At 40.4% G+C, this 27,755-nt stretch overlaps 1 protein-coding gene across 1 annotated transcript; it reads left to right on the top strand.

Moving 5' to 3' along the window:
- tet2 (tet methylcytosine dioxygenase 2) lies at positions 1 to 27,755 on the top strand. Its single transcript, XM_035638547.2, has 10 exons — positions 1 to 438; positions 17,720 to 20,677; positions 20,758 to 20,848; positions 20,948 to 21,041; positions 21,519 to 21,727; positions 22,011 to 22,161; positions 22,263 to 22,352; positions 22,668 to 22,805; positions 22,993 to 23,341; positions 23,543 to 27,755. The coding sequence occupies exons 2-10, from the start codon at positions 17,764 to 17,766 to the stop codon at positions 24,910 to 24,912; spliced, it is 5,406 nt and encodes a 1,801-aa protein (XP_035494440.1). The 5' UTR covers positions 1 to 438; positions 17,720 to 17,763; the 3' UTR covers positions 24,913 to 27,755.

Here is a 27,755-nt window from a genome sequence, read left to right as displayed (position 1 = left end):
ATCATAGTGTTCACTATTGTGTGCGGCTGAGGGAAGAAGAAAAAAAGAGGAGGGAGCAGGGGGGGGGGAAGAAAACCTGTCTCTTTGTGTGGGAAGGACTCAGCAGGAAAGTGATTTTGTGATTATTAGAGTTTGCCGGCAAAGCAAGGCTTTTCCCCCTGACCTGCAACAGCATCTTGTCCGCTCGGCGTGCCTCTGCTGCCTCACACTAGAGGCTCACAAATGAGTGTGCTTCTCAAGCCGGCAAACAGCGACACCCGGGCTTCTCCTGATGATGAGAGTCGACGTCAGAGCGGTTTCCATGAATATTGATGTGGAGGATAGTCTGTTTCATAGAAGAACAGAAGGAGGCAAGATGGCTGCCCTTTAGGATTTGTTAAAGAGGAGATCCAGACGGTTTGTTGGAATTTCTACAAAGTGGAGGGACGTAAAAAGGAGGTGAGAATGTGCTTCGAGGGTTAATACTCTCTTTACCCGTATTCCCTTCAACCTTGGGTGTATATTTTGGTGCTTTTTTGTAGCAAGTGAGGTGGAGCAAATGTCCCCCACCGTAAAGGCAAGAGCAACATAATAAGGAGGGGATATTAGATAAAGCTACTCCAACATGGCTGACGATTTTCTTTCTCTTTTTTTGGGGGCCAGCTGAAATTGAAAGACACCCTTTCTGTTTTCCTGTGTGTTGTGTTCACTCAACATTCTTGCTGCTTTTGAAGGCTTCACAGAAAATAGTCTAGTTTGAATGCTTGTTCAGGAGTTTTTTCTGTAAGCAGAATGTAAATGCCTGTGTAATGCTCCCTACCTTTGCTCAGCATTTCAACCCTGCTTTTAGCCATTAGGCTGTTGTTAGTAAAAATGTGTTTGAGTATGTACTATGTGTTTTTTTTGTATGGGTGTATTTGTTTTAAGAGCAGAAACACATTTTTTTTCTAACATTCATGCTTAATTTGTGGTTATTACTGAAAGGTGATATTCTTCATTGAATATGTTTAGATTTTTTTACAGTGTTATGTACCATGTGGCTTCTTACTTTCATGTCCATAGCTGTGTATTTGCACGTTTGTGCTGTTCAAGAGGGAGACTGTATGTAGGAGAGTAAAAAGTCCCAGCAGGACTTGTCCAGCAGTAAGTGCATAGTATCTGCAGTAGAACAGCTTCTGGCTTTGTGTATCTCTGTGAATCAGCTTCCATTGCTTTCACCACTGAATGACAAGAAGACACAAAGGCAAACCCCAAGGAGAAGCAAAGGAGAGGAGAATGGTGGTGGGCAGAGTGTAGTGAAGGCAGACAAGGTCAGAAAGCTCTGAAGGATCTGAAACTCAATCCTACCGCACCATTAGCTGGGGGGGAAAAGAATGGTAATTCTGGAGCAGGTTTTTCTCTCTTCTCTCTTTTTTTTCTTTTTTTTAAAACTAGAGGCTAAACAAGGGATGATTGCCAGAGAGCAGCAACAAACACTAAAGGTGACTCAGCTTAAACCAATAGTAACTTGACAGGATTGTCTATTTTTAAGGCAGTATCAACGGCTAAAGGTTACAACGGTCAGACTGGGGTGTTCTTGTGGATACAGAGCTATTGAAAAAAAAGATTATTGACAGCACAAAGAGAAATGTGTGTCGAGTTGTAATATATAATCAATTTCAAAAGAATCAGTTAGCAATAACAGCATGTTGAAATAAGAGAAGGAACTTCAATAATGGAGTGATAGCAGTGAGATAATCATCTACATAACCTGACAGTTAGGGGGTTCGTGTTAGAATCAATACACTTCAGACATGCAGTAGCTAAATACATGATAACAACAAGTACGTTCATATTTGTTATGGGACGTCAGGTCTTATCTAAAAAATCAATTAGCTAATTTGTTGTTAGTTTTTCACCACAATTTCACTAAGTACTACTTAAAGATTAACATCTGAGTGGCTCATTGGAATATAAAAAGATCTACCTCAGGTTTGTGTATTGGGTTTGTGTATTCTACTGACTACAGCTTTAATGTTGCAACAGCGTGGCCTCAGGTAAAAAGCAAAGTAGAGGAATGCCTGGGAGGTGGAGAATAATGACCGACCATTATTTGGGCTTAGTTTAACAGTCTGTTCACAGGAGCAATGCAGGGCTTATTTCCCGTCATTGCTGTAGTTTTCTGAAAACTTCCAAGTCAATACCGTCATAGTGAAAATAGTGACGCTTAGTTTCTATTAGAGAGAAATGCATGGATAGAAGAACAAGCAAGTGAAGGGGCAATGAGGTCAAGATAATGTCAGGTGCCTGTGAAATGATCACCAAGCTTTTATGTGAACAAAGATAGGAACATCGTCCATTAGCCTAATGTCTTCTTTCCACTTTTGAAACTTGCAGCCCTTACACAACACCCACACATTTATGCGATTAAAAAATAGCATCTGCTTGTTGTAGAGGAGAATCCAAGTTTTACTCCCAGTGAACTGGCGGGGAACTTTTGAACTAAAAATGGTGATGTGCCCCTCTGACGCAATGGCATGACTGTGTTTTGATATGGCAAGCATGGTCGTTGACTATCTAGTGTCAACACTAGTGCTTAGTCAGTTGTGTTCTCCATAGAATCCATAAAGTATGTTGTGACTGCATCAGATCAGGTGATCTAGGGTGTGTGTGTGTGTACATGTGTAATAATTCCATAGCCCCATTCATAACATTACAAAATGGTAGATAATGTTCCAGACTAAATCATATCGGTTTGATTTTCTGTTTTGTTCCCTGAAAACACTAGCCCAAGGCAGTTCTGTATCTGGGGTAGCAAGCTTTTTGGGGGAATTTATTGACAATCTTTAACTACTCCTTGATTAAACATTACATTCCACTCTATATCTCCTGCAGACTTAATGGGTGGATTGCATCTAACCGGTTCACTGCATATCAGTGACACCACATGGTTGTCGTATTTTGAACGTACAATTTGTGTTGCCCTTTGTGATCGGTTGTTCTGTACGCATGATTTACAAATGATAATCCTGACCTGCATAATAATCACCTGTTATAAAACTGAAAAATAAAAAACAGACAATCTTACTGGTGGTGTTTTCATGAAGGCTGCTGTTACAGGCACTAGAGCATTAATGGGCCTACAGGGGGCTGAGTGGGGGAAGGGCCAGATAGATCAATCTCATGCACATAGCTTCTCTCATCTATCCACACCTACAGATAAAGCCTGGTTGGTTGGATTGCTCCTTCGTCATGGCTGTAAGTCCCCTTTATGTCACTCCTAGGGGAAAAGACAATATCACCTTTGGGAAGAATGTCCAGTTGCCATAGCGTTCTACAACAATGCTGTCTACTTACAATACCCAAGCCCTCACCCAAGCCCTCACCTCTGACCCTGCTCTGTCCAGCCCACGCATCATATTTCCAGCCAGGGGCAGTTGCACAAATGACACAGAGAAACAGGCCCAGTGGCTGGTTAGACATTTTAGATTGCACTACATGCTGACTTGCTGGCCATAGCTCAACTGCTTTCCTGAGAGAAAATGGCGAGATACTGAGTGTTGTATTGATTTCTACAATATTGATTTCCTTCTTGTCTGCTATTGGGGGTTGGGTTTTTTTTCTATAGAGAGCAAGGCAGAAGCCACAAACCACAATCCAGTATTTCTGCAATGGAATCTGAGTGTGATCACTTTGTCGGCATTTTAAACACACATATATATATATACATTTGCACATAATTTACAATCATTAATGCAAATTAAGTTGTGTGTAGTTTCCTGCTAATGAATATATATGGTTGAATGGTGTTGGCCTGTCATCCCTGTGGTGTTTTGATAGAGGGTATATGCAAGTTTTAGCATCTAGTAGACTGTAATCCATGCTGTATTTACCAATCACTTCCGAATGGTCTTTTGACTTGTGAATCACTTCTTACTTAGTGCGCACAATTTTGAGATAGAGAGAGTTATGCACTTTCTTCACTGAAAACAAATATAAAGAATGTCTGAAGCCATATCACAAAAAAATATGTCAGTTATCAATTACTGCCAAATCAGACTCACCCCATACCCGAACAAGAGTCTTGACTTTCCGTCTGAAATGATTATGGCATGGGAATGTTTTTTTTGGTACATTGCTAGAAGTGTGCAATACTTATAATGTATTTCTGAGTCTGAGATACATAAATGTTACCAGTAATTGTCACACCGGACACATGAGAGTCCCAAATATGACTTATGGCCTTCTTTTAATGGGGTGGTGCGTTGTTAACTGGTTGCGGCAAAATTATGGAGTGAGAGTGATAAGGTTCTGTTTGAGTGGCACAGGACTGGAGGGAGTGTCGCTGGCCCCGTGAGCATGTATCGATGTCAGGGTTTACCTCAGGGGTGAGACAGCGAGGGCAGCGACTGAAAAGCTTCCTCCACGTGAGCTCACGCACATGGCCTTTCTGTTTACAAACACTATCGTGGCATTCTGCGGAGAGAGGCAAGTGAGATGTTACGTAACGGCCTCAAAGCGAACTGCATCGCTTCCCGCCGGAACGCTCCTCCTACGCTTGGACAGCGCGAGTCTGCGAGCAGGCCTTTTATTATGTTGATTCCACTTTGATAATGAATAGCGCCTACGAAGTCGAAGGGTTTCACAGTGGATAATCATGAGAATAAACTGGCTGTAAACTTTTCTGTCAAGTCAGGTGATTTCATCAAGTCCTTTCCCAGTCCAAGCTTTGGGGTATTAAAACTGCAATCTTTGTAAAGTTGGGTAAGTTCATCATAAAACTCAATTCATTTGGTACATTCAAACATCTAAATGTATTCAGACACTGGCACAGGCACATTTGACTCCACAGTGAGAAGATTTTGACCAGAATTTATAGAATCTTTGTTGATTCCAGAAGTAAAAATAATCATTTGTTGAATGGATTTGAAACAAAGAGCTGGAGCTTTGAAAGAGAAGGTGAAAAAGTTATTGTTATTTATCAGAAAAAATGTTGGCGATTCAGTATTGGACTTGGCAAGAGCTTCTGAAACCAAAGCAAACAATATGTGATGAAATGCAAACTTGCACACATCAACAAAATACATTCTGAATCTCGAAAAGTAGCCTCACCTCATTTCAGGATCTAATCTTTAGTAAGACTCTGATGTCAAATTTTAATCGGTTCCAGTTAAATCAAATCTGGGACAATGAGGAAGCTTTTCAAGAGGTTGAACGGTTCATTGGAAAAAAAGTTTGCTCTCAGGACAATATAGCTTGTCAAAATTCATCTGCAGCTAGATGAATATTTGAAAAGCAATTTCTATAGCTAATGCCCCTGTCACATGATATGTAATGCTCTGTCATAAGTGAGCAATCACAAAGGAGTCCACGGCGATCCAAACAACTGCTTCTGATGGCTCTTTGGCCTCCTCTGAAATGGCTGTCAGATATGGACGGTTTTGCTGCTAGGAGCTGTCATTGACAAGGTTAGGCCCCGTGGCCCCCTGTTGTCTACACAAGGAGCACAAAGACAGACAGCTGGTCCTGAATGTCATTTAGAAGCGTAACCCTACCAAAGGCCTTGAATGACATCACTAACTATTTCGGAGGGCTTCAAGTGGCTCACCCTCAATATTAGGTTTCCAAGGTGGAATGTACGAGTGCAGCAGCTGGTGTCTTCCCGAGTTGGACCACTCAAAGACAATCAGGTTGGATTTGCGTCCATATTTGTATTTTCATTTAGAAGGTCTTAAGTCCAGTTTTAGCTCTTGGACTAAGAGGGTAGAGACTGTTGTTTGGGATAATATGCAATATTTTAGTAGGGAAGCGGGTGCTATACGAGCTTCCCTACTGCCATTTGAATATGCTATTCTGTCTTTAAGGGAACCCTAAAACACTACACAGATCCTGTCATGGTGTACAATCTAAGTACAAGCTGACGAATTTCTGAGGTGTGAGAAAGGCACTCAAGGGTTTATACCTCCTTATACCGAAGCAATGAATCACAGAAAATATCCCTCACTCAGGAGGATTTGTGATTTCTATTCAATGAGAGTCACGTGCCTCCCACTCAGTGGAGGGAAAGAGGGCGCTTAGCAACAGTGGCTTAGGTCAGGCTGCTTAGAAACCAGTGAGGGAAAAATATCTCTACGTTAGCTTTCCAGATGACAAAAGAGCATATAGAAGTAAAGTTATTCCAGGCTCTGCTATAATATATTTTTGGCTTCATATGTGGTAAATAGAAGAGGAAGGAAATATAGATTGGGCAAACTTGCCTTGGTTTTTGTCCACAGTGAACCCTCAATAAATAGCTCAGTCTTCCATGAAACTGAAATCTGTTTTAGAGCCCATTTAGAATTCCTTCATTGCCATGTTGTGTGCCATGTTTAAATTTTCTCTTCTTCAGTAATGTTTTCTTTTGCCCTGTATACTGTTCACATCTGCCTCCTCTTTAATTACAAACTGGTTTGGATTTAGATCATGCAAACAGAATATTTGCTTTATAAATTTGCCTGTGAGCTAATCACATGCCAAGACTTGCAGGCTGAAGGGTGAATTGGGGAAACATGGGATTCAGTGTTTGAAGGGGCTTTGCAAATGCCAGATTGTTTTAGATGAGAAAATAAATGAAGAGGAAGGAGTCAATACAAAGTCTTTCTCTTCTTACTAGTTCAGCTAAGAGCAACTGCATTATCTTTCTTGGTAAGGCTAAACAATAAATGCAGCTGCTCAAGACAATATAAGCAGAGTATCTTACATTTATAGAACTCCAACCTTTGGGTTAGAAATATTCCATTTCAGTTTGTGTGGCTCAACCCATTTCTAAAATGCAATTCAGTGTTAAAGGTGTTGATCTGCACAAATGCAAATAGATGCAGGGAAATGTGGTACTATTGATTCACTGGCAGGATCAATGCATAAAGCACATGTGCACACCACTGCAACGCAGCCTGTTCTGCAGTCAGCCATGCTGGGGTAATGTTTAGACCAGATGGGCTTTGGAGCGCTCATAAGATGGTCGCCATGGCTACCATGCACTCTGAAAGAAATTAACTTTGCTCTGCGCACAGTTCATCAAGTTAGTCAGATATATTGACTGTTGGGTAGACAAAGGTTTGGAGGGCAAAAGAGACAAGCAGATTGGAAGGAAAAGTGCAGAACTGTGAGGGGTTTGGAGACAGGTTAGTGGGTTTGTATGCTCAGAAGCCTATTTCTTCATTAGAGTCCCCATGTGACGCAGCTTGACGGCACAGAAAAGGGATTAGACTCTGCACGTAAACTTTGCACAGTGTGCTTCCAAGTTAGGCATGGTTTCTTTACAGGTTGTGCTGATTTAACAGTAAAATCCACGACTTACATGTTTCTTAAGTAAAATGAGGAAAATATTCAACAATGCAAATGAGCAATTGCACTGTTTTAGTGAAATTGCTTCATATTTGGAGGAAACGCTGATCCAAGTCTAGTTGCGAGTCATTAAAAAAAAATCCAATGGAGTAATTAAAAATGTTCAGTAAATTAATTGATTATTGTGTACTTTTTAAATAACACAGGTCAACTCAAGTCTGAGTCTTAACACATCAGATTCAAGACTTCAGTCTGACTTGGTTGGCTGTTTTTTCTCACACGAGTCGAGGGTTAAGGACAGAGGTTGTCGCACCATGAGCAGATTATTAAGCTCTATGAGGCAAATTGTGATTTGGGAATATGCGCTGTACAAATAACGTTTGATTGATTGACTTAAGTCAAAGTCTTGGGATTCAAGTGCCACTGTGGCCTGTTATCAGCAGTCATTTGGGCACTTACAGTATTAGTCAAATTATCAAATTTCTGTGTTATAATCAAAGAAATTCACTTATCTAGTCTTTCATCAGGCTGTTAAACATTTAAGATGAAAGCTAGTGCTGAACAGATCAGATTTAAGGAGACCAACTGGCCACAGGGTTTGGCTCAACAATATGAACGGTGTCAAGTAAAAACTGTCAGCAGTTCATCCAGTTTAACCTCAGCCATTAAAACTAGACTGACTCAACCAGTCTTGTCCCCGGGTGCTTTAAAGTTGGCCACTCCTATATAGCTCAGAGGAGAACCTTGTGGCTCATTGTGAGTAAATATATTTCCTCTCCTACTAACTGCTTCCTGAACTGCACAAAGACAAATCCCACAGAACCTCGGACATCGTTATCAAACAATCTTGGATTAGACTTGACATTGATCTTATCTATGGCTATAAGCACTTGAATATAGCTTATAATTATGGTGTCATATCATCCCTTCTGTCATTTCCCTGTCTCTCTTTATCCTTGAAGTTGAGGCAGGTCCACCAGTTGCCAAAATAAGTGCTACACCTCTTACTTTTGAGTCTCCTTTTGACTATTTTGAGCTTTCATTTCCAGTTGGACCATTTGAACTATTTTAGTTAGTTACATCTGTTGTTTAGATGTAGTTGTTGTAGTTATCAATGCATCGCCTTTACAGTAGGGTGCGCAGCTGCTGACATTCATTTAAAGAGGGCCAGTTGTCACCTATTCATATATCAAAAATCCTTTGAGAACTCACAAAAGTAAAATGAATATAAGACTCTGACTCTAGATCTGAGGCTTTACATTGATCTCAAATCCCATCGCACAAATTAAAACCTGCATTGTTATCTGTTAACTTTTAATGAAAAATAAATCAATTCAGTAAATAATGTAAATTGAACTTGCTCAAATATTGCTATAGTTGGTTAATAGATGTCAAAATACAATCAAAGAAGACAAAGAGACAGAAAAAACTTTGCAAGCATAAAGACTGCAGTGGGAATCTCCTTAAGTAGGCCACATCTGTCTTGCATTAGACATAAAGAACAATGTAGATTGTAGAGATCCATTTTTCTCTCATGGAGGGGGAGGAGGCCATCCAGGGAAGGAATTACAAAGAGAAGTGTGCGTCCTCTGTGTTAATCTATTAATCTTGTCTTGTCTTCAGATTCAACGTTGAAAATCAAGATGCAGAATATAATTTGTGTGTGTGTGTGTGTGTGTGTGTGTGTGCATATATGGACAAGGCCTTGAAAATGAGACATAGTTGCCAGTGGGATGTAAATATAACTGATTCAAAGCATACCATTGTAATGTAGGGGGATTTTCACATGCTATTCAATTCAAAGAATTGTTAATTTGTCAGGAATCCATTTCTCAGAAATCTGATTCAACCTTCAGAGCTTTACTTTTTGGTCAACCATCGATGCAGGATAGAAGCAGGAAGAAAAACAGATCTGTTGCTCCAGGCTGTCATATGATGCAGACATCATTGTGTCACAATCTAGAGATTGGGCTGTAGTGAGACTCAACAGGAAACTGCAATGGTCTACCCTAACCTGAAAAACTAGATCTGAGTCTACGAAGGGAACAGGGCAAAGTCAGGTTCCTCGTGCAGCAACCATTGCTGTTCCTAATGTAACCAACATGAGTCACATAGCTAACTCAGATTCTCATGCTTCTGTATTCCTGGTAATAACCTACACATGTTTCTGCATCTTTTCAGTAACTAATTCAAAAGATCACCACATCTTAATGTAAAACAGACGCTGTGTATGCCCCAAACAATAGACAGATCCACCGTTAGTTGAGGACGTCAATAAAAAAGTCAATAAAAGCTTGTGAACAACAATGGTCCAAAACAGTGCTACACCTTAACATTTCAGATAACCTTGTAGTCTTAAGGCAATAGCTAAACATTCTGGGGAATTTGTGTCTTCACCTGTTTACCAAGAGTTAGATGAGATGATCGATTCCACGAGCAATGTGACAATATCCATGGGCAAGTGCTGAACCAATGAATCACCTTGCGCAAACTTATCCAAAATAATGGTTCCTCTAAAGGTCACCAATAACAAGTTATGACAAATGGCAAGTTGTGGTTTTGTGCAGGGTTAGGGATGTGCTATTACTTGTCTAGAAGCAGTGACTTTAGCAACTTTATATTTATGATGGTGTTGTTCTCGTGTAACACCAGGGATTTAAGCAAGCACAATTTTCCAAATGTCAAACTACTCCTTTAATGGAAAGGAAAAATATTTGTTCCTCTGATCTTACAGATGAAAAAAAGGTAAAATGGCACCAATTTCAGACCAGTGTGTGTGTTTGTGTGGGGTCTACTTCTATCTAGGTATTTTGCTTTTATGTTAAATTTGTTTAGAAATGTCCTCTGTCAGCTAGAGTGCTATCTATAACAGTGCAGACAAGATCAAAACCCCCTGAAGAAAGTTTTACAATGATCGTTCAAGCATGTAAATTTGGAGGATTATAGAATTGAGCGCAGAAACTGGGTGCTTCTGATTCTAAGCCAGGCTGGAGGGTGTCATATGTTCAGACTGATAAAAAGAAGCATAGTGGGAGCACAAACGAGTTGTATTGTACACACTGCATTGAGTGTGCCATGTGGCATACTGTTAGTCACAAGTGTTAGGTGCCTGACTGCTAGACTCCATGAGATGCAGAACATGAATGAACATCTGTCCCACCGTGCCTGACAAGGGTTTAACAGTTAGTAACGACACAAGCTACCAACAGTTAGCTTCACATTGTGCTTTATGACTTGGTGTGTTACAAACTTCCAGACTTTGCAGTCCACCCCCTTCAACTTTTTCCTTAAAACTATCTCCAGTGGAGTCAAACCTCTCTGTTCATATGCCAGCCATATGTCATGAGCTGTCATAATTCAAAGTCTACACAGATGTCTGACGAAATAATCAAACACTGCCTTACATCAGGCAAAAGACAATGATAAAGAATCCACTTGTCTTTGTAAAGAGGGATGTTTCAGACTGTTTAATGACATGATGTCAAAAACTGGACCTTGAAGGTATAGTACATATGACTTGGTGTCAAGATAACAGTGACAATGGGGCGATTCAGTCTTGGATTTAGTTTTAGTTTTTGAGCCTACATCGCAGTTATTTACACAGCCAGATGGAATGCAGAGCTGCAAAAATGTTGTTGGAGGTCATGAGGTTTGCAGAGCAGCGAGGCCAGCTTTATATTTACGGGAGGGATTTAAAGCACTGCTGAATGCAGGTCATCTGACCTAATTAGACCGGTAGAGGTTTCTAAGGATGAGGTTTCACTCGCAGCTCTGCGACATGCAGTCTGAAATGTCTAACTACAGTCTGAAAGTGTATACCAGCATCAAAGCAAGACTGATGTTACAAACAAGGACTTGGTTTTACCTCTATTTTCTTTTGCATGTCATGATTTCTCTAAATTTTTGTTCAGGGTAAGATGTGAGAGGTTAGTTAGTCTCTAAAATGTCAAGAAAGGCATTGTAGTGAATTTCACAGTTGCTCCAATGAGCCTCATGCTGCTGACAGGCTCAGCTGTTATAACAGTCAGTGAAAATACAATTTGTTAAATTTATAATATTCGATCAGGTGATTTTAAGATGCATATTAGTATTGAGACTTTAATGTGACCTAGTTCATGAGGCATATAGTGTTTACTTCTGCAGTGAAAATTTATAGTCTCTGGACTGGATGCATGCTCCATGTCCTTATCTTTTAAACAGGAAAATGCAAATGGTCCCGATTCAGCATAGAAAAGGAAATGTTCACTTGAGATTATGGCGTATTCCTGTGACTATTCTGCAAAACAGGGGCGTGCCATGGCGAGTGTGCTCTTGATTTACAGGGCTGCTCCACATCTCCCCTTCTCTCTCTTCAACAGCAGGGCTTTCTGCCCAGCTGCCTAGGCCTCAACCTGAAAGTGAAGAGACCTGAGTCTCCCAGCAGCTGTCGTTAGTGGTGAATGTCACATACGGCTGCCAAGTCACGCCAAATAGACCCCATCTACTATGGCAGCTCTCATATTTCACTGGCTCTTGCTGGGAATAACAAAAACACAGTGCGAATCCAGTGGATTCAACTTTGTTACACAATTGTTTTGAAGATAAAGCTTCATACTACTGAAGGATCCATAATACCTATGATTTGTAGCTGATTTTTTTCATAGCCTTGCATGGACAAAAACTTAATATTTTAGCCACCCAATGGAAAAACTGAAAAATGTTGTATACTTTTGCATTTGGTAAAGCAAAGGTATATCTAAAATAAAAAACACAATTGTTAAAATAATACTCTACTACCATGAGGATTAACTGCTGCCGTTAAATGACTCTTGTGCAAACTGTGTCCATTGTTTTACAACACTGATCACACTATGTCCAAGAGTCCATACTTGCCCCCAGGCTTCAGAGCACTAAAGCAACTGACCCTCCATAAATCCAAACAGATACATAGCTGCATAGGCAGTAACTATGGGCAATGGCCGTCTAGATTTCTACAACAGCACTTAGCAGCCAGGTTCATAACTACACGGACTACATGATAGACTGAACAGGAAGGAAGTAGATAAATGGCAAGAGTACAGAAGCATCTGAGGTCTAATTACAGGGCAGGGGACTGGAGGTGAGGCTCTGTGAGAGAGAGGGAAACCAAACAACAGCATATAGAGACAAAGAAACTGACATCTGGAGGGAAAGGAGGCTTTGTTGGGAATCCAGCTCGAGCCAAACAAGCTGAGTTATATCATGAACTGGAACTGGCATGTTCATTCCCTGATTGACACTATCTACTCGAAAAAAAAAAAATAGATCATAGCATTTTAATTTCTAGTAGGCATACCCACTAAAGTCACTGCAACGTTGTGCCTCTGGTTGAGTTTGCTGCTCTACTTCCTGACCAAAAATAGATCTCCCTGTGAGTATAATAAATAATGAAGAGAATGCAGCCAGTACTCCAAATGTCTCAAAGCAAGCGCCTTCAAAGTTGGACTTACAACATTGCATAATTGGTGTGTGTTTGTACGTGTACAGACACGCACACACTCAGCTGGGATCTCTGGCTTTGTTCTGGGTTTGCAAAGATTTTTTTTTGTTGTCAGTGTGGGTGTATCCAACTGTGACAAGCTGCTTGGCTCCGTTCGGTCCGATGTAAACCCTGGAGTGTCCCTTAGGATTGGAGCTGCACTGAGGGCAGCTTAGCACCAGTGTTCACCTCTTGACTTGGTTACTGATTTACAGACTGCACTGAGGGCCAGACAAAACAAAGGAGTAGTCACATGGGGTCGGGAAGTGGTATTCACCCGCTTATCTCATTGTTGCGGTTTCAGGGATCAGATGCCTTATATGTGACAGAGTGCAAAGAGGTGGGAGCATTAGTTGACTTCTTTTTCTTTAAGCAAACAGTTAAAAAACAATGTTCCCATAGTGAGTTATGTTGATTACAAAAAAGAAAAACCTGCAGGTGGTTCTAAACTTAGGTTTTGTTTTATTAAATGTCATATCCGGGACCAGGGCCAAGATTCCAGTGCACTTGACCACAAAGTCTAGTTTGTTTGATTGGTGTGAACACACCAATCAAACGCAAATATACGTGGGAATGGAACAACGTGAAAAATACGAAAGCCTAGCGGTCGGTGAGTGGAGAGGGAGGGCATCATACTTAGGGACAGTACAAAGCAGTTAATAATCAAGCAGAAATTATAATTCCAGGCAGAGAATATTGACATATGTAAAACTTGTTGACATAAACTTTGTTAACCATTGTCAGTCATTTGAAGATCTGATACAGTCTAGACCATTTGCCATTCATCCAATGGAGCCTACTCTCACGCAGGTTTTCCGTACTCATTTGTCAAAATAACACATTTCACATAATTCTGACATAATGATAAAGAGGCTCTGTGTCACTTCTGATTAAAATGCTGGTGGTGGTATCCCACAATTCACATCCTGCGACTTGTTGCCCGAGCTGCTCATGAGATGTTTCATCTTCAGGTTCCAGAACTTTGTCTGGAGTTTCTTGCACATTGAACAGTTTATTCATAAAAATATTGTATTTTACAGGAGTAATTTTTGTTTTGGATTGTAAAACCCAATCAATGGGGTCAAGGACTGTGGGTAATCCCATAATCCCTAAAATACATTAGACAGGGTTCAATTTCCATGAACAATATTCATTTACGTATATAATATTTTAACAATATACATGCTGAAATGATAACATACATGATATTGTCCTTAATTGGGGTTTAGACCTTTGTCTATTGTGACGACTTTTCAGATTGCAGAGGTTACAATTTTCTATCCATAGGCAGATTTCCTCCCCAAAAGGTTGAGGTTTGGGATGCAATATGCACACTCTTTACTCAGTGCAGATGAAAAGAAACCTTTCATGCTCTTATCTCCAGCCCTTGACCGCAAAGCGGTCTTTGTTTTCATCGTGCTGCTTCACTCTTCCACCTGCTAACAGGCAGCTGGCTTCTCTGTTGTGACCACGGTGGGAGCTTCCACACACGCTTTTAACAGCTTGGCTCGTTAGTGGAAGATTTGGCACTCTAACTTTGGGGGTTTGGAGGGCTGCTAATGTCCTGGAGGACTGATAGAAACGGGGATGGAGATCATTATGTTGACCAGCTCGCCTGGTCTGAGAATGACCTGACAGTTTTCGTTGGCCAGGTTGGACTTCGTGATTGAGGAAAAACAGGAACCCCTAAGTACTGTTTCTGAAAGTTCAAAGTATGTGGGGGTTTTGAATTACTTTATGAAATGAAATCATCTTTGAAAGGCAGGCAAATGGTTGTTTGAAAGATGAGTGAAGTCATTACCCAAAATTAATTTCTCCTGGAGCAGCATCTGCTCCATTTTAAGAAAAACATGATATGATGTTTCAATTAAATTTGTAATAAATTCAAATCTAATTTAGAAAAAAATTACCATGAATTTCAAACTAATACTGCCCCTACATTTGCTACTCCCTTTACGGAGTGAAAATTGTACTTAATAGATGATTGATCAAGTCCTTGTATTTTCTGGTTAAAACTGATACTGCACTTACACAAACATTTTTCAGAATAGGTTATCAAGCTTTGAATAAAACATGTCCTTTGAAGCAAAAGCTCTTTTGCCGGATTCATAAGCAGCTATAACTGATTCCAGATGTGATAATCAGGCTCAGTGATGGAGCACGATTATGCCAAATGAAACATGCCATAAGACCCCCCCACCCAAACATCAGTCAGTGCCTACAGTGAGCTTACAGTAGGTTTACATTAACAGGAGGGCTTTTGTGGAAATCTAAAGCTGGATCCAATTATGTTTTCAAAGGTTGTATAGCATATTGATCATAGCAGTCTGCTGTTGTGACCCAAGGCTTCACTCAGGGGTCCAAATACATTATTTACAGTGTTTAGCTGAGTTACAGTTCTACATCAGAACATACATCAAGAACAGATAGTTATAACTACTTCCTTACATAATATATATGCCCAAGCCTTACTAAAACCTAAATATCCTTGATGAACACATTTTCATATCCTGCCCTTAATGGGACACAATGCTGTGACAAAGCATTAAAAAAAAAAGAATAGACTGCCCCTCCATTTTGATTAATAGATGTGTAGTGAAGGGTTATGACAGAATGTTTCATCATCACTATCAATGAACACTTGAAAATTGACAAATGAGTAATGTTAATGTGGACTACTATATCTGCGGCATTTGTAAAAAGTATTGGTTCACTTTGAGCACCTAATTCATAAATGTATAACAAATTGTGAAAATTAAAATTGGCTGTTTAATATCAAAGTACAAAATACTGAATCAGACTGTTGGGTATCAAATCAACTAATAATCAAATCCAAGTTTTGCAAGTATTCAACGAAGAGGATTGTTTGTGGTTGTGAAGCTGAAGGTTGTACGTGGGCAGTCAAACCATTAGAGACAGGAAAATGCATCTTCTCTAGTCTTAAACATATGTAGGAAAATAATGCTCAGGGACAAGCACAGCGTGTTTGGAAAGAAGACAGCCTGTATTGCATTTGACATCGATTACCACCCAATCTAAGTGGAAAATTTCTGTTAAAGTCAGTGATGAGAATCTAAGGTAAATAAAATTGAGCAGTATACAGGACAGAAGTGTATGCAAGATACGAACGTAACTATTGGAGCAGAAAGAGAAACTGAACTAATTTGAATGACTGGTTTGTGATATATACTGTATAAGGACATCTGAACTCCTTTCATCGCCTGCCAACCATGAATCCGAATTATCAGTACAATCAATTTCTCTATCCTATCATCCAGCTTTACTGCCCAACACCAACTCTTTCTTTTTAACACTTTACCTTGACTCTGGGCCCCTCTCTGTGATCATCAGCGGCCCATTCCTTTAGCATCTGCAGGGGAGCTGCTCATAATTATGATGGATTAGGCTGCGGCTCTTTGTGCCTGCGCAGTGCAATTGTTTTGCAGATGCTGGGGATGTGACTTGCATTAACAATGGAGGGCGGCAGACAGGAATCAATATTCTACTGGAATCACTGGAATCTATTTGCTTTTGGCAGAGAGAAAGCACAGGGAAAACAAAATGAAACCATAAACTCAGCTTGCTGCTTAACCCGCCAGAGTGATCTTATTTTCCACACATGATAGATATTACTTATTTATATGATATATTTATATAGTACCTAGGTTTCATGCACTCATTCATGTAGAAAATAGTGTTGATGTTGAAAAAATCATGTGTCACATCTTTTACAAATCTATTGTCCAACTCAAATAAGACAAAAATACTAATTTAGATTAACATGTGACATGTTCACTCACATTTTGCAACCAGGTTTAGGGATTTATCCTTGGAACCACCTCCATCAGCGTTTAATTATGTTACATTGATTTGGCAGACGTTTTTCTCAAACTGAAAAAAACATTCAGCAAAGGATTATTTGAGGATTGTTAATAGAGGTAAAGTAAAAGGTACAAATTTTGTTGGGTGAGGGTAGTCCATTTTCTAACCTACACTAAGATTTTAACCTGAGTAAGGATTTGGGCTGTTGTGTTATTTTTAGAAATACTATCCACATTAAATAAATAACAGAAGTGACAGTTTTCAGTTTGAGATAAGGGTCTTCAAAAGGAAACACAGTACAGATACTGGTTACTGAAAATGTGAACAGTATACATTCAGGACACCTTTTGTCAAGTTGTGTGTTAAACTAGGAATGATATCTCACAGTCCACTGTCAGCCAAAATAGTTCTGAGATAACCTTTAGTCTGTTTTTGCATCTCCTTCTTCACTTTCGACATGCTATCTGCTGATACACGTTCAGTGACAAGTGTTAACACATTACTTTTATAACCTTACCCTCAGTAAGGCCAAATTCAGACTTAGCGTGAGGTGTTTATCAGCTTAGTGTGATTGACAACAATGACATCAGTGTAGATGGTGTTTAAGGACTAAAAAGGTGGGGCTTTCTAAAAATAATTTGCTACAAGCCATGATCACAATTCTAATGAATGTTCTAATTGTATTTATAATTTTATTTTTTGTGGCTAGAATAATTAAATGTTAACTGTTATACATAATTTTTGTTATTATATTCTACTAATACTGTAATGCAGTGAGTTTGCATTGTATATATATAATTGTTACCATTGTTACCATTTTTTTCATACAATTTGTTAGCATAATAATGCATCAGTAGAAGTAATACAGGACAAAAGTGCTCTATGAATGAAATGTATAATTATAATTATTATTACACTACAACGGTGACTGGTAAGCTCTTCAACAAAATCAGGGACACATTTTTTGTTCACATTAAACTACCTTTGGTGACACATGCATGACCAGAGCTAAGTACATTTTCAATACATAGAGGCGCAACCACAAAGCGCTACTGTATTTGAAAACTTAACTCTGCCTTAATACCAAATATTTATCTCTCACATTCTGCCTTGCAGGACAGACAGAGGGCAGCCCTGTGGATGGACTCTGAGCAGGCCAGATGGAAACAGAACAGGCCAGACATGAGACGGAAGAAAGTCTGATATTAGCACAATTTGGCGCATCTCGAAACCTCTCTCACAAATTACAGAATGGAGGTCAGTCTTCAGAGGGAGATTCTCTACAGATCACTGGGGATACAAACTGGAACCATTACAAGCCCAGCACAGTTGCCAACACCATGAAGAGGCACAGGGAGAAGTGCAACAGCCCTGCTTCAGGACAAGGGTTATTTGATCAAGGAGCCTACATGATGAATGGAGAATTGATGAATGGAGAGTTGAAGCATGCACTCACTGAGCAGTCCTTACTGGTCCACCAGCCCAAAAAACTTAAAGTAGATTCTGAGATAAAAGGAAATGACGACATGAGCTCTAGTGTGGTGGACAACTTTCCTGAGTTGACAAAGGCAACAGAATTTGAATGCAGTGTCCCACGTAGAGAGGTTAAGTTAGACAAGAGGAACTGTAATTTTTCAAATGGTGATATTTTCTGTCTACCAAGTAATAAACAAGTTTTGATTCAAAACGGTGCTGTATCTCCCTCCTCAACCATAGAAAGCACTCCAGGTGACCTTTTAGAGAAAACTTTGTCTCAGTATTATCCTGAGCAAGTGTCAATTTCACAACAAACATCTGGGTCACAACTAGATGCTGCAAACAAGCTACCCAGTGATGGTGCTCAACACCCCTCTTTATCCTCAGGATTGCCCAATTCAGCTCAGATGCCTGACTCACAGCAACAGCAGCCTGGGGCATCTGGCAATGCTGAAGGAAGCAAAAATTACAACTCTGTCAACTATGTAGTGAATGGATACTCCAACACTTTTGGAGCAGAACACCAGCAGCAACAGCATCAGCAGCGGCCTCCTTCTTACTCCGGTCTAGGTCAGCTGCCTGGTATGATCTCACCTACGAATACTGCCAACAGTTCACAACAACATCAAAATGGCCCACAGTGTTATCCAGATGACACAAATCCCCAAGGCATATATGTGAAAGCCAACCAGGAGTTTACCCAGAACTCTTTTCTTGAGCGCAGTGCTCCGCTACAGGCAACAGAGGCAGGCGGATATGGACCCTTTCCCAGCTCTGGGATACAGAAGATGGGACAAAGTGAGGCACCCGGGTCTGGTCAGCATCAGCACCATGGCAATGATGGGGGCCATCATTATGGAATTCAACCCCAGAACTTTAAACAAAATGCTGAGAAGCCACATGGAACTGACAGTATAGGGCCTAGTCTCCAGCAGCCATGTCACGCTGGATTAGAAAATGGGATGGAGAATGCGGCTAAGCAGAGAGCCAACTTATCATGTTCGACTCCCAACCAGGGGGGCTGGATAGAGCTAAACTCTTCACATTCCCCGCAGCAATCAGCAAGTGGCCCGTCATCTCAGGCACAAGAGCCGGATATGTGGAGGACCTACTCTGCTAAGCCTCAGTCAGAGCAGCAGGCAGCGAACCACCAGGTTCACGGCCAGATGTTAGAAATGAATCCAGTGCAAGGATTCCAGACACAGGGAGTTTTCACAGATAGCAGCCAGGGGTCTAACAGCTTCCAGCAGCAACAGCAGGACTGTCTCCCAGCCCAAGCTCACTGTGCTTCAGCCCAGCACAACACTGCCCCTGAGTGGCAGTCATCAAATTCTAAAGCACCTCAAATGCAGCAGTCCCAACCCCAGAAAATGCCTGAGCACCATAACTTCCCCCAAAATCGGCAGGCAGACAGCCACTACCACACCCAGATGCAGTCAGAGCACTTATGTGAAGACCCTGATCTGCGGGATATACTGTCACAAGGGCCTTTAGCAACACAGCAACAACAGCACTTTCATCTTCAGCGTCCACTGTCCCACCCACCACAATTTGAAGGGCAACTCAAGTCTACCATTTATAGACCTCACAGTCAGCCTCCTCCAGGTCAACAGCAGCTTCAACCCAACCAGCCACTTAAAAACATTTCTTCTCAACCCAACAACCAACACAACCAGCACAACGAGCATACAACATTCAGTTATAATAACTCAACAGAAATGCAACAATTACAACAACATCCAAGGCAGTATCCATCAAACTCAGGCAGCAGTAACCTCAAGCAATTTCCACCACAGCGGCCTAACAACCACTGCCACCAGCCCAACCACACTGACTTCCCCCAGACCTCTACAAAGTCACAACCTCACTTACCACAAGGTGCATTAATCCAACCGGTATCAACACAGATGTATCCTAAAGATGAACAACAGCTGAAGACATCATGCACTCAGTTCCAAAGGGGACCTCCATTACCTCTGGGACCTTTGAGTCCCCATGGAGACTTTCAGAGGCATGCAGCCCTGCGAATGCACCTGTTACAAAGGCAGGAGCGCCAGGGCCCTTCTCAGCCCCCCCAGAGCACTAGTGACCCCCAAAATGGCTTGAGAGCTGTGAAACTGGAAAACAGACCTAGATTTGAGCTGCCTTGTTCACAGCAACAGGAGCAGCAGTTACAGATGCGAGAGGCAGGGATAGGTGGAATGCAAGTCAAGCAGGAAAATCAACAATCCCTGTGTGCGCAAAGTAAGAGGCAGAGTAGCATCTTGGCATCTATGGAACAAAGCTTGAGGCAGTACCAGCTTTCACCTGTTTTTGAGAAGAAATCCCTTGTCATCAATTCAGCGAACAAAGTCAAGGTGGAATCATCTGGGCCTGTCACCATCCTGTCAACAAACACTGACCTGAGTGGAGTTGAAACAGCTCCAGCTGCCTCAGCTATTGAAGGTCTAAAAAAACCACCTGATTCCACCCCTAAGAAGGAACACCTCCTACAAAGCTTTTTGGATTCTCCTATGAAGCTGCTGGATACTCCTATAAAGAATCTGCTGGATACCCCCGTGAAAACACAATACGACATTGCCTCCTGTCACTGTGTTGGTGAGTCTTAAAATGTTGGTTCTGAAACACGAGTGATCAGTTGATGAGTAAATATTAATGTGTTTCTTTATGACATTTAGAACAAATCAGTGAGAAGGATGAAGGTCCATACTACACTCACCTGGGGTCAGCACCAAGTGTTGCTGGTATACGGGAGATGATGGAGAAAAGGTTAACCACAAAGAGGATCTCTTTAAAAATTTGCATGAACACAAACTGTGTTTAATAAACTGTTGTAATTTACTCTAATGCTCATATTCTGCTTTGAAGGTCTGGTCTCTCTGGTCGCGCCATCAGGATTGAGAAAGTAATATACACCGGAAAGGAAGGAAAAAGTACACAGGGGTGCCCCATAGCCAAATGGGTAAGAACCGTTTTTGTCATTTCATTTGACAAGTAGGTAAATCAGGTGCCCTTTTATTTGCCTCAAATATCTGCATGTACATACTGTATATTCTAATACAGTGTTTATCAACTGGTGTAGCCTCAAGACTCACCTTTTGCCTTAGACATGAAGTTGCTGAAAATTGTTACTCACAACAAAATCCGTATTTAATGTATTCTGTGTCATATTTGCATTTAGCCAAGTTAGCCATGTTTACAAATGCTCAAGAGCGCGTGTTAGTCTTACGCATGTGCACTTGCTGGGGACGTGTGTCCTTCAAAATAAAAGCGCTGCATCAAAAATGTTTTTCTTCAATGTTATTCTGTAGATTTGCTGTGTATTGTGGTTCGCATCATGATTTTTTTGTTGTCTTGTTCAATTTGATAAAAAAACAAAACGCATAAAACCGCAACCCACCAGTTGCGATTCACTGTTCTAATACCTTTCATGTTTCAGGTGATTCGTCGATCCAGCGTAGAGGAAAAGCTACTGGTGCTGGTACGGGAACGTAGTGGTCACACATGCGAGGCAGCCTGCATCATTGTGGTAATCCTGGTCTGGGAGGGCATCCTGCCCAGCCTGGCTGACCGCCTCTACCTCGAGCTAAGTGAAACTCTAACAAAGCATGGAGCCCTCACCCAGAGACGCTGTTCTCTCAATGAGGAGTAAGTAATAGCACAAGAAAACTCATGTCTGGCTAATTGGACGTTGATATTTTTTCACTAAACACAGAAGTTAGGATGATCATAATAAGTGTTATTATTATAAAAAGAATAGGTTATTATGTTCTATGCATAAAGGTACATGTAGATATTGCTTGTAGTACATTTTTCTAACCATTACTTGTTTTTTGTGGTAAATCAAAGGGTACCAATTCCTCATTTCTTGCTACCACTGAATTACATGGACAAAAATAACACATTTGAAATTTTTGTCTACCCCCTTCAGGAGGACATGTGCATGCCAGGGGCTTGATTCTGATGCCTGTGGAGCATCTTTCTCCTTTGGTTGCTCTTGGAGCATGTACTACAATGGCTGCAAATTTGCCCGAAGCAAAATCCCAAGAAAATTCAAGCTACTAGGAGATGATGCGAAAGAGGTATTTCGTGTAGATCTATAAATTCAGTCTAAGCGTGAGCCATGGTTATGTTAATATAACATGTTAATTAAAGTAACCTACTACTTCCATTTTGTCTTCAGGAAGAGAAATTGGAACACAACTTTCAAAGTTTGGCAACCCTACTGGGCCCTGTGTATAAAACTTTGGCACCTGAAGCTTATGGAAACCAGGTGAGTATATGTGGAAATAAATTAATCACAATAAATAAATGTAGAATGATAATGTTCTGCTTCTCAAACTTATAATTTTCACACATCAAACCTAAACCAAGTGTGGTTTTAATACACATGAATACATATGTGAGAAATGCAACTTGCGAGCAGGAATTCATTTCCAACATCAATTTGATCCTAAAAATGTGACTGATATTTTTCCATGTAAATGCATTATACAGTAGTTTTATTGAGATTTTCATCAAGATTGTTTAGTGACCTCCATTACCTAATATTGTATTAAAATGTACCTGCTGTTTTTCCTGGACACAGGTGGAACATGAACAAAGAGCACCAGATTGTCGCCTGGGGCTCAAAGAGGGCCGTCCCTTCTCTGGGGTCACTGCTTGTCTGGATTTCTGTGCCCATGCTCACAGAGACCTCCATAACATGCAGGGGGGCAGTACTGTGGTAAGCAGAACCTGAGAAATGTATATCTTTCCAAGTATCTTGTTTGAGGATCGATCAGATACTGAGACTCAAAATGCACATCACGTTATGCCTTAATGTTCCATCAAAGCCTGGCTTTAGAACAGATATTTGAATAACGAAAGATTTATTCAATTTTGGTGACAATTTAACTCATCCCATTTTACAGGTGTGTACATTAACAAGTGAGGATAACCGTGATATTGGAAAGATTCCAGAGGATGAGCAGCTACACGTTCTGCCTCTTTATAAGGCTTCAAACACTGATGAATTTGGCAGTGAGGAGGGTCAGCAAGAGAAAATCAAGTCAGGTGGCATCCAAGTCCTGAGTGCCTTTCGCCGCCAGGTGCGCATGCTTGCAGAGCCTGCCAAGTCTTGCCGGCAAAAGAAGCTGGATGCGAAAAAGGCAGCTGCCAACAAGAATGCCATGCTGGACAATGATAAGGCAGAGAAGGCCCTCCTGGCCAAGTCAAAAGCTGGCACTTACGAGAATACCACTCACATTGCTTCAATGGCAGGTAGGGTAACATTTATTCTGACACATTTCTGTATCTTTGAAAAAAAGGCACCTCTTTGTAGGGACATACTGACAATTTACTGAATAATCATGGAGAACCCAAAGATCAATGAATTGACAAACTGTTATTTTAATGATCATTGGATTTGAGGTTTGTGTAATATCTTTGCTACTTCTTGGGTCATTTTTTTTGTTTTTGTAGGACGTATTCCAGGTGCTGTGGGAGCAACCCTACAGTCGGGTCAGCCAACATACCACCTTGGGGCCCATCCTCAGCAACTACAGCAACAACAGCACCAGAGCATTCTACCCCATTATCCTGGCTCAACAAATGCAGCCAACTACCCCAGGTTCCCTAACCACCCTGGTTCTTTTCCAAGCACTTCCAAGCCAGGCAGCGTGTATCCCCCTCAGCCACCAACACCAGGCAGCCCTTATCCCCCCCAAATCCATGTTCCAAACTCTTATATCAATGGATCAAATCGTCCATATCCAGGTTATCAATGTAATGGAGGAATGCCTCTTGAAAATTACCACCCATACTATGCTTCAAACCCAAAGCACCTGGATGTGTACAGACAACAGCGGCCAGCGCTTTATTCAGAGCAGCAGTATGGTGCACATCAACGTTATGATGTCAATTATCCCCCAAGGTACAATGAGCCAGGTTTACAAGTTAACGGTTACAATGCATGCAGCATGAGCCCAGTTCATCCCATGAGACCTTTCGGCCCTTATGGTCCAAATGGAGCCTCAGAACCCCAGTTTATAGACCCCCTGTCTAGAGCACCATCAGCCCATGGAGGCCTAGATTATGCTGCTGCTGTGAGCAAAGGCAATCAGTTTGGAGGATACGCAAATCCATACCTCTCTCGGAGCCCTCAAATCATACCCCCAGGCCAAGATCCTTTCCATATGCAAATCAAGACAGAGATGGGCATGCCTGGCCCACAGATTGCTTCTCAGTTAGGTGGTGGGTGTTTAAACCGTGAGTCACAGTCAGGGTTAGGTCTGCCTAATGGAAGCATCATGAGCTCTGGGATTAAGCAAGAGCCTGTAACACCACAGACACCCACAACACCACAAAAGCCTGAGATGTGGTCAGACAATGAGCACAACTTCTTGGACCCTGATATTGGTGGTGTGGCAGTGGCACCTAGCCATGGCTCAGTCCTGATTGAGTGTGCGAAGCGGGAGCTCCACGCCACAACACCCCTTAAAAATCCAGACCGCAACCACCCAACACGCATCTCCTTGGTTTTCTACCAGCACAAAAATATGAATGAGGCCAAGCATGGTTTAGCACTATGGGAAGCCAAGATGGCAGAGAAGGCTCGAGAGAAGGAGGAAGATGCTGAGAGGAATGGTGGTGAGGGGACACCTAGCAAGGGCAGCAAGAAGGGGGTGAAGCGGGAGCATCTGGAGTCAACAGACCCCACTTTTGTGCCTCCTTACAAGCGTTTTATCCAGGCATTGATGGAGGGGTCCTTGTCATGCACAACAAACACCTATGTCAGTACATCTCCATACGCCTTCACCAAGGTCACAGGCCCTTACAGCAAGTTTGTGTAGAAAACACTCATGATGAAGAAAATTGAAGGTTTTATTTATGATAAAGCAAGCCCTCAAGCATCACTGGCCTCATCTAAACACTCCTTCCTATCTGCAAGGTTGACAACAGCATTGTATAGAAAAAGGAACCTGTGATCAGATGAAATCACTTTTCACATCAGGTCTTTCACCTCTTTAACAATCAAGCTTTACTAGTTGACCCTACCAAGGACGTATTTATTTTTGTTTGACAACTTTTGCAAGATACATAGTGTCAAATTATATGGTGCTTTAGTTTGATACATAAGGACCTATTTTTACAGAAACAAAGTTTTTCCTTGTTTTTTTGGTGGCTTTGTTTTTCTTACATAAATTTGGAGATAAAATACTGACTTTGTAAATGACAACAGTCATGGTGCTAAAGTGTGCTCATTACCATTTCTTTTAATTCAAATGCCTTCACACTGTAACCATAATACATTCTATTATTGAAACTCAATGACTTATGTCAACTGGACACTGAAAATATTATCCCACTGTCAAATCATCAGCATCATGATCCTTTTTGGAAGGCAGTTTTTTTAAGAGCACTTTTTGATAAAAGTTAAGTTTTGGTAATACCTTTAAATCATATAATCTGGTTGTACTACATTGCTGTTTTGACAGCAATTAATTCTTGAGCATCATTAAACTTCAATTGATACATTGATAGCAAAGAATTGTACTAGCAATCTATGAAACAGATTTGACTTCATGCAAAAACATTTTTTTAAATAATTATCATTGTGTTGGTGCTTCTTTCACTTTCCTATGTCATTTTTACTGTATATTGAGCCATACTAAATGGTGCATTTTTAACATTTTGAGAAAAAAAAAATCAAAATTTATGTTATCCTAGTTTTTACCAGGTTTACAATGATGTCAGCTGTTTTTAATGTTCCTTACTGTAGGTTCATTGAACAAACCTGGATTGTGAATATTACGTGTAGTTTTATGTCTTTTGTGCTTGGTAAATGTGCTTTTTATACACTGAGGAACATGAAACAGGGTAGGCTCAGTGTCAGTTTCAGAGGGCAGCTGGCTTGCTGTGGGGGGTCTTTAATTATTGCAATCTAACTGTAAGATACACAGGTGAGATTTGTACAGTAAATTAATTTCCTTTTTGGAATTACTGTTATAGAATTTGTGTTGTAAAGAATGCTAACATTGTATTTCTTGGGTTTCAACTGAATTTATTTCATCAGGTGCTATCAACCTACGCATACAATGTGACACTCTTTGGGCAGTGAGAAGGCTTTTAAATAATGTATAATACAAACCCGTCATACCTCAAACTAGTTTGGCAATAGGATATAACATATTTTTCTTTCTTCCTCTGTATATTACTTTCCAAATTGTTAATTACTGCTCAGCTTCAGGCCACTTATAGGCATAAAAGTTCATTTCTTACTTTCTTATCAATCTGCAAGAAAGTATTACTTGAACTTGATCTTTCATGTTACTGTAAAATCAGGGACATTTTAAACTAATTTTGTGCACATCTTCAATGCCTGTATTCATCTTGTCATTTTCTCATTCAGGGATTTGCCATTGCATCCTGAATCCCAATTTGGGTGTTGTCTTTTCCCCACAGACAAAATTTATTTTCCAGCAATTCTTTACTTATATTTTAGCAAGAAGGATGTTGGTTATCTTTAAAAAGTAATTTGAACATATATGCACTGAGCTGATTAAAGGGAAAGTATCACATTGACTCAGTAAAAAGCAATGTATTTGCTTTTGCTATGAGGCAAGACCAGGGCAGTGATTAATGTAGTTGCACATCGATGTGCTTGTGTATAGTTAAATTTATTTATAACCACTAAGCAATTGTATAATTATTTTCTTTCCTACCTGATTTAATTAATGTGACATATAATGGAATGACTCATGTTATAGTAATAACTTTCCCCACTCTTTAACGTATTGATTTTCTGAAAGCACTTCGTTTCTTTTTCAGGAAAAAATATGTAATAAAGAATTGCAAAACATTTTATTTAAACAGATTGTAAATGTGTTAAAAAATAAATAAATAAATTATGTCACAGTGTACATACCAAGAATTTGTATTGCAGGAATACAACTAATTCTTCAATATTGATGTAGCTTCTTCTTGTTCTGTCCAATTGACCCACAGCTCCCCTATGAGCATATCTTAAAATATCCTTTTTAATCTTTCAGGTTAAGAGAATGATCATGGTTAGATTATCCAGGAAGTCTTTGTAAATATTACACTCACTGTCACAGCAATGTTTACAGTTATAGTATCCTGTTAGCTCAGACATTAGAAGTTCTAGTTTCTTTTTTCTTTTAACTGTTCCAATTTTGTAAAAAATAAATCTACATAAAAAATGTTGATTTTTTGTTGTACAGGACCCAGCTACAGTAGCAGGTTGTGGTTGAGAAAGCCAAGGTGTCTAAGAATAATAGCGGGTTACAAGCATAGCCATACTTGAAGATGCTTCAGAGTGTTTCTGAGTGAGTCAACATTACTTGAATGACTTTCTGGGTTTAACTAGTGCACTATATGTGCTCAGCTCAAAGGTTAAGCTAGCAGTTGATACACACTTTTTTTTTTTTTGCAGTTAGACACTAAAGGTATAAAAAAAATGTGCAACTTTTTGCCTGTCCTTTTATTTTTTTAAGGTTTTCCTAGTTCTTCTGAAGTTTGGTATGCTACAAAAAATGGAATTAAGGATGGGTATTAATACTGTAAGTATTGTAATGTACTGAATGCAGTTTATTTGAAAGCTGTTTATTATATCATTCCTGATATTGCTGAGATGTGGGTGTTTTTTAATAAAATTTATATTTATTTAAAGCAA

This window comes from Scophthalmus maximus, chromosome 8 (genome assembly GCF_022379125.1).
Source record: "Scophthalmus maximus strain ysfricsl-2021 chromosome 8, ASM2237912v1, whole genome shotgun sequence".
Classification (NCBI taxonomy): Eukaryota; Metazoa; Chordata; class Actinopteri; order Pleuronectiformes; family Scophthalmidae; genus Scophthalmus; species Scophthalmus maximus.
This window is presented reverse-complemented; position numbering and strand designations above follow the sequence as displayed.

Bases quoted from the DNA above. Each gene is read 5' to 3' on its own strand.
- tet2 (XM_035638547.2), top strand. From the start codon at position 17,764: ATGGAAACAGAACAGGCCAGACATGAGACGGAAGAAAGTCTGATATTA. The intron at 20,849-20,947 runs GTTAACCACAAA...TCTGCTTTGAAG, and splicing joins CGGGAGATGATGGAGAAAAG to GTCTGGTCTCTCTGGTCGCG. The intron at 22,353-22,667 runs GTGAGTATATGT...TCCTGGACACAG, and splicing joins CTGAAGCTTATGGAAACCAG to GTGGAACATGAACAAAGAGC.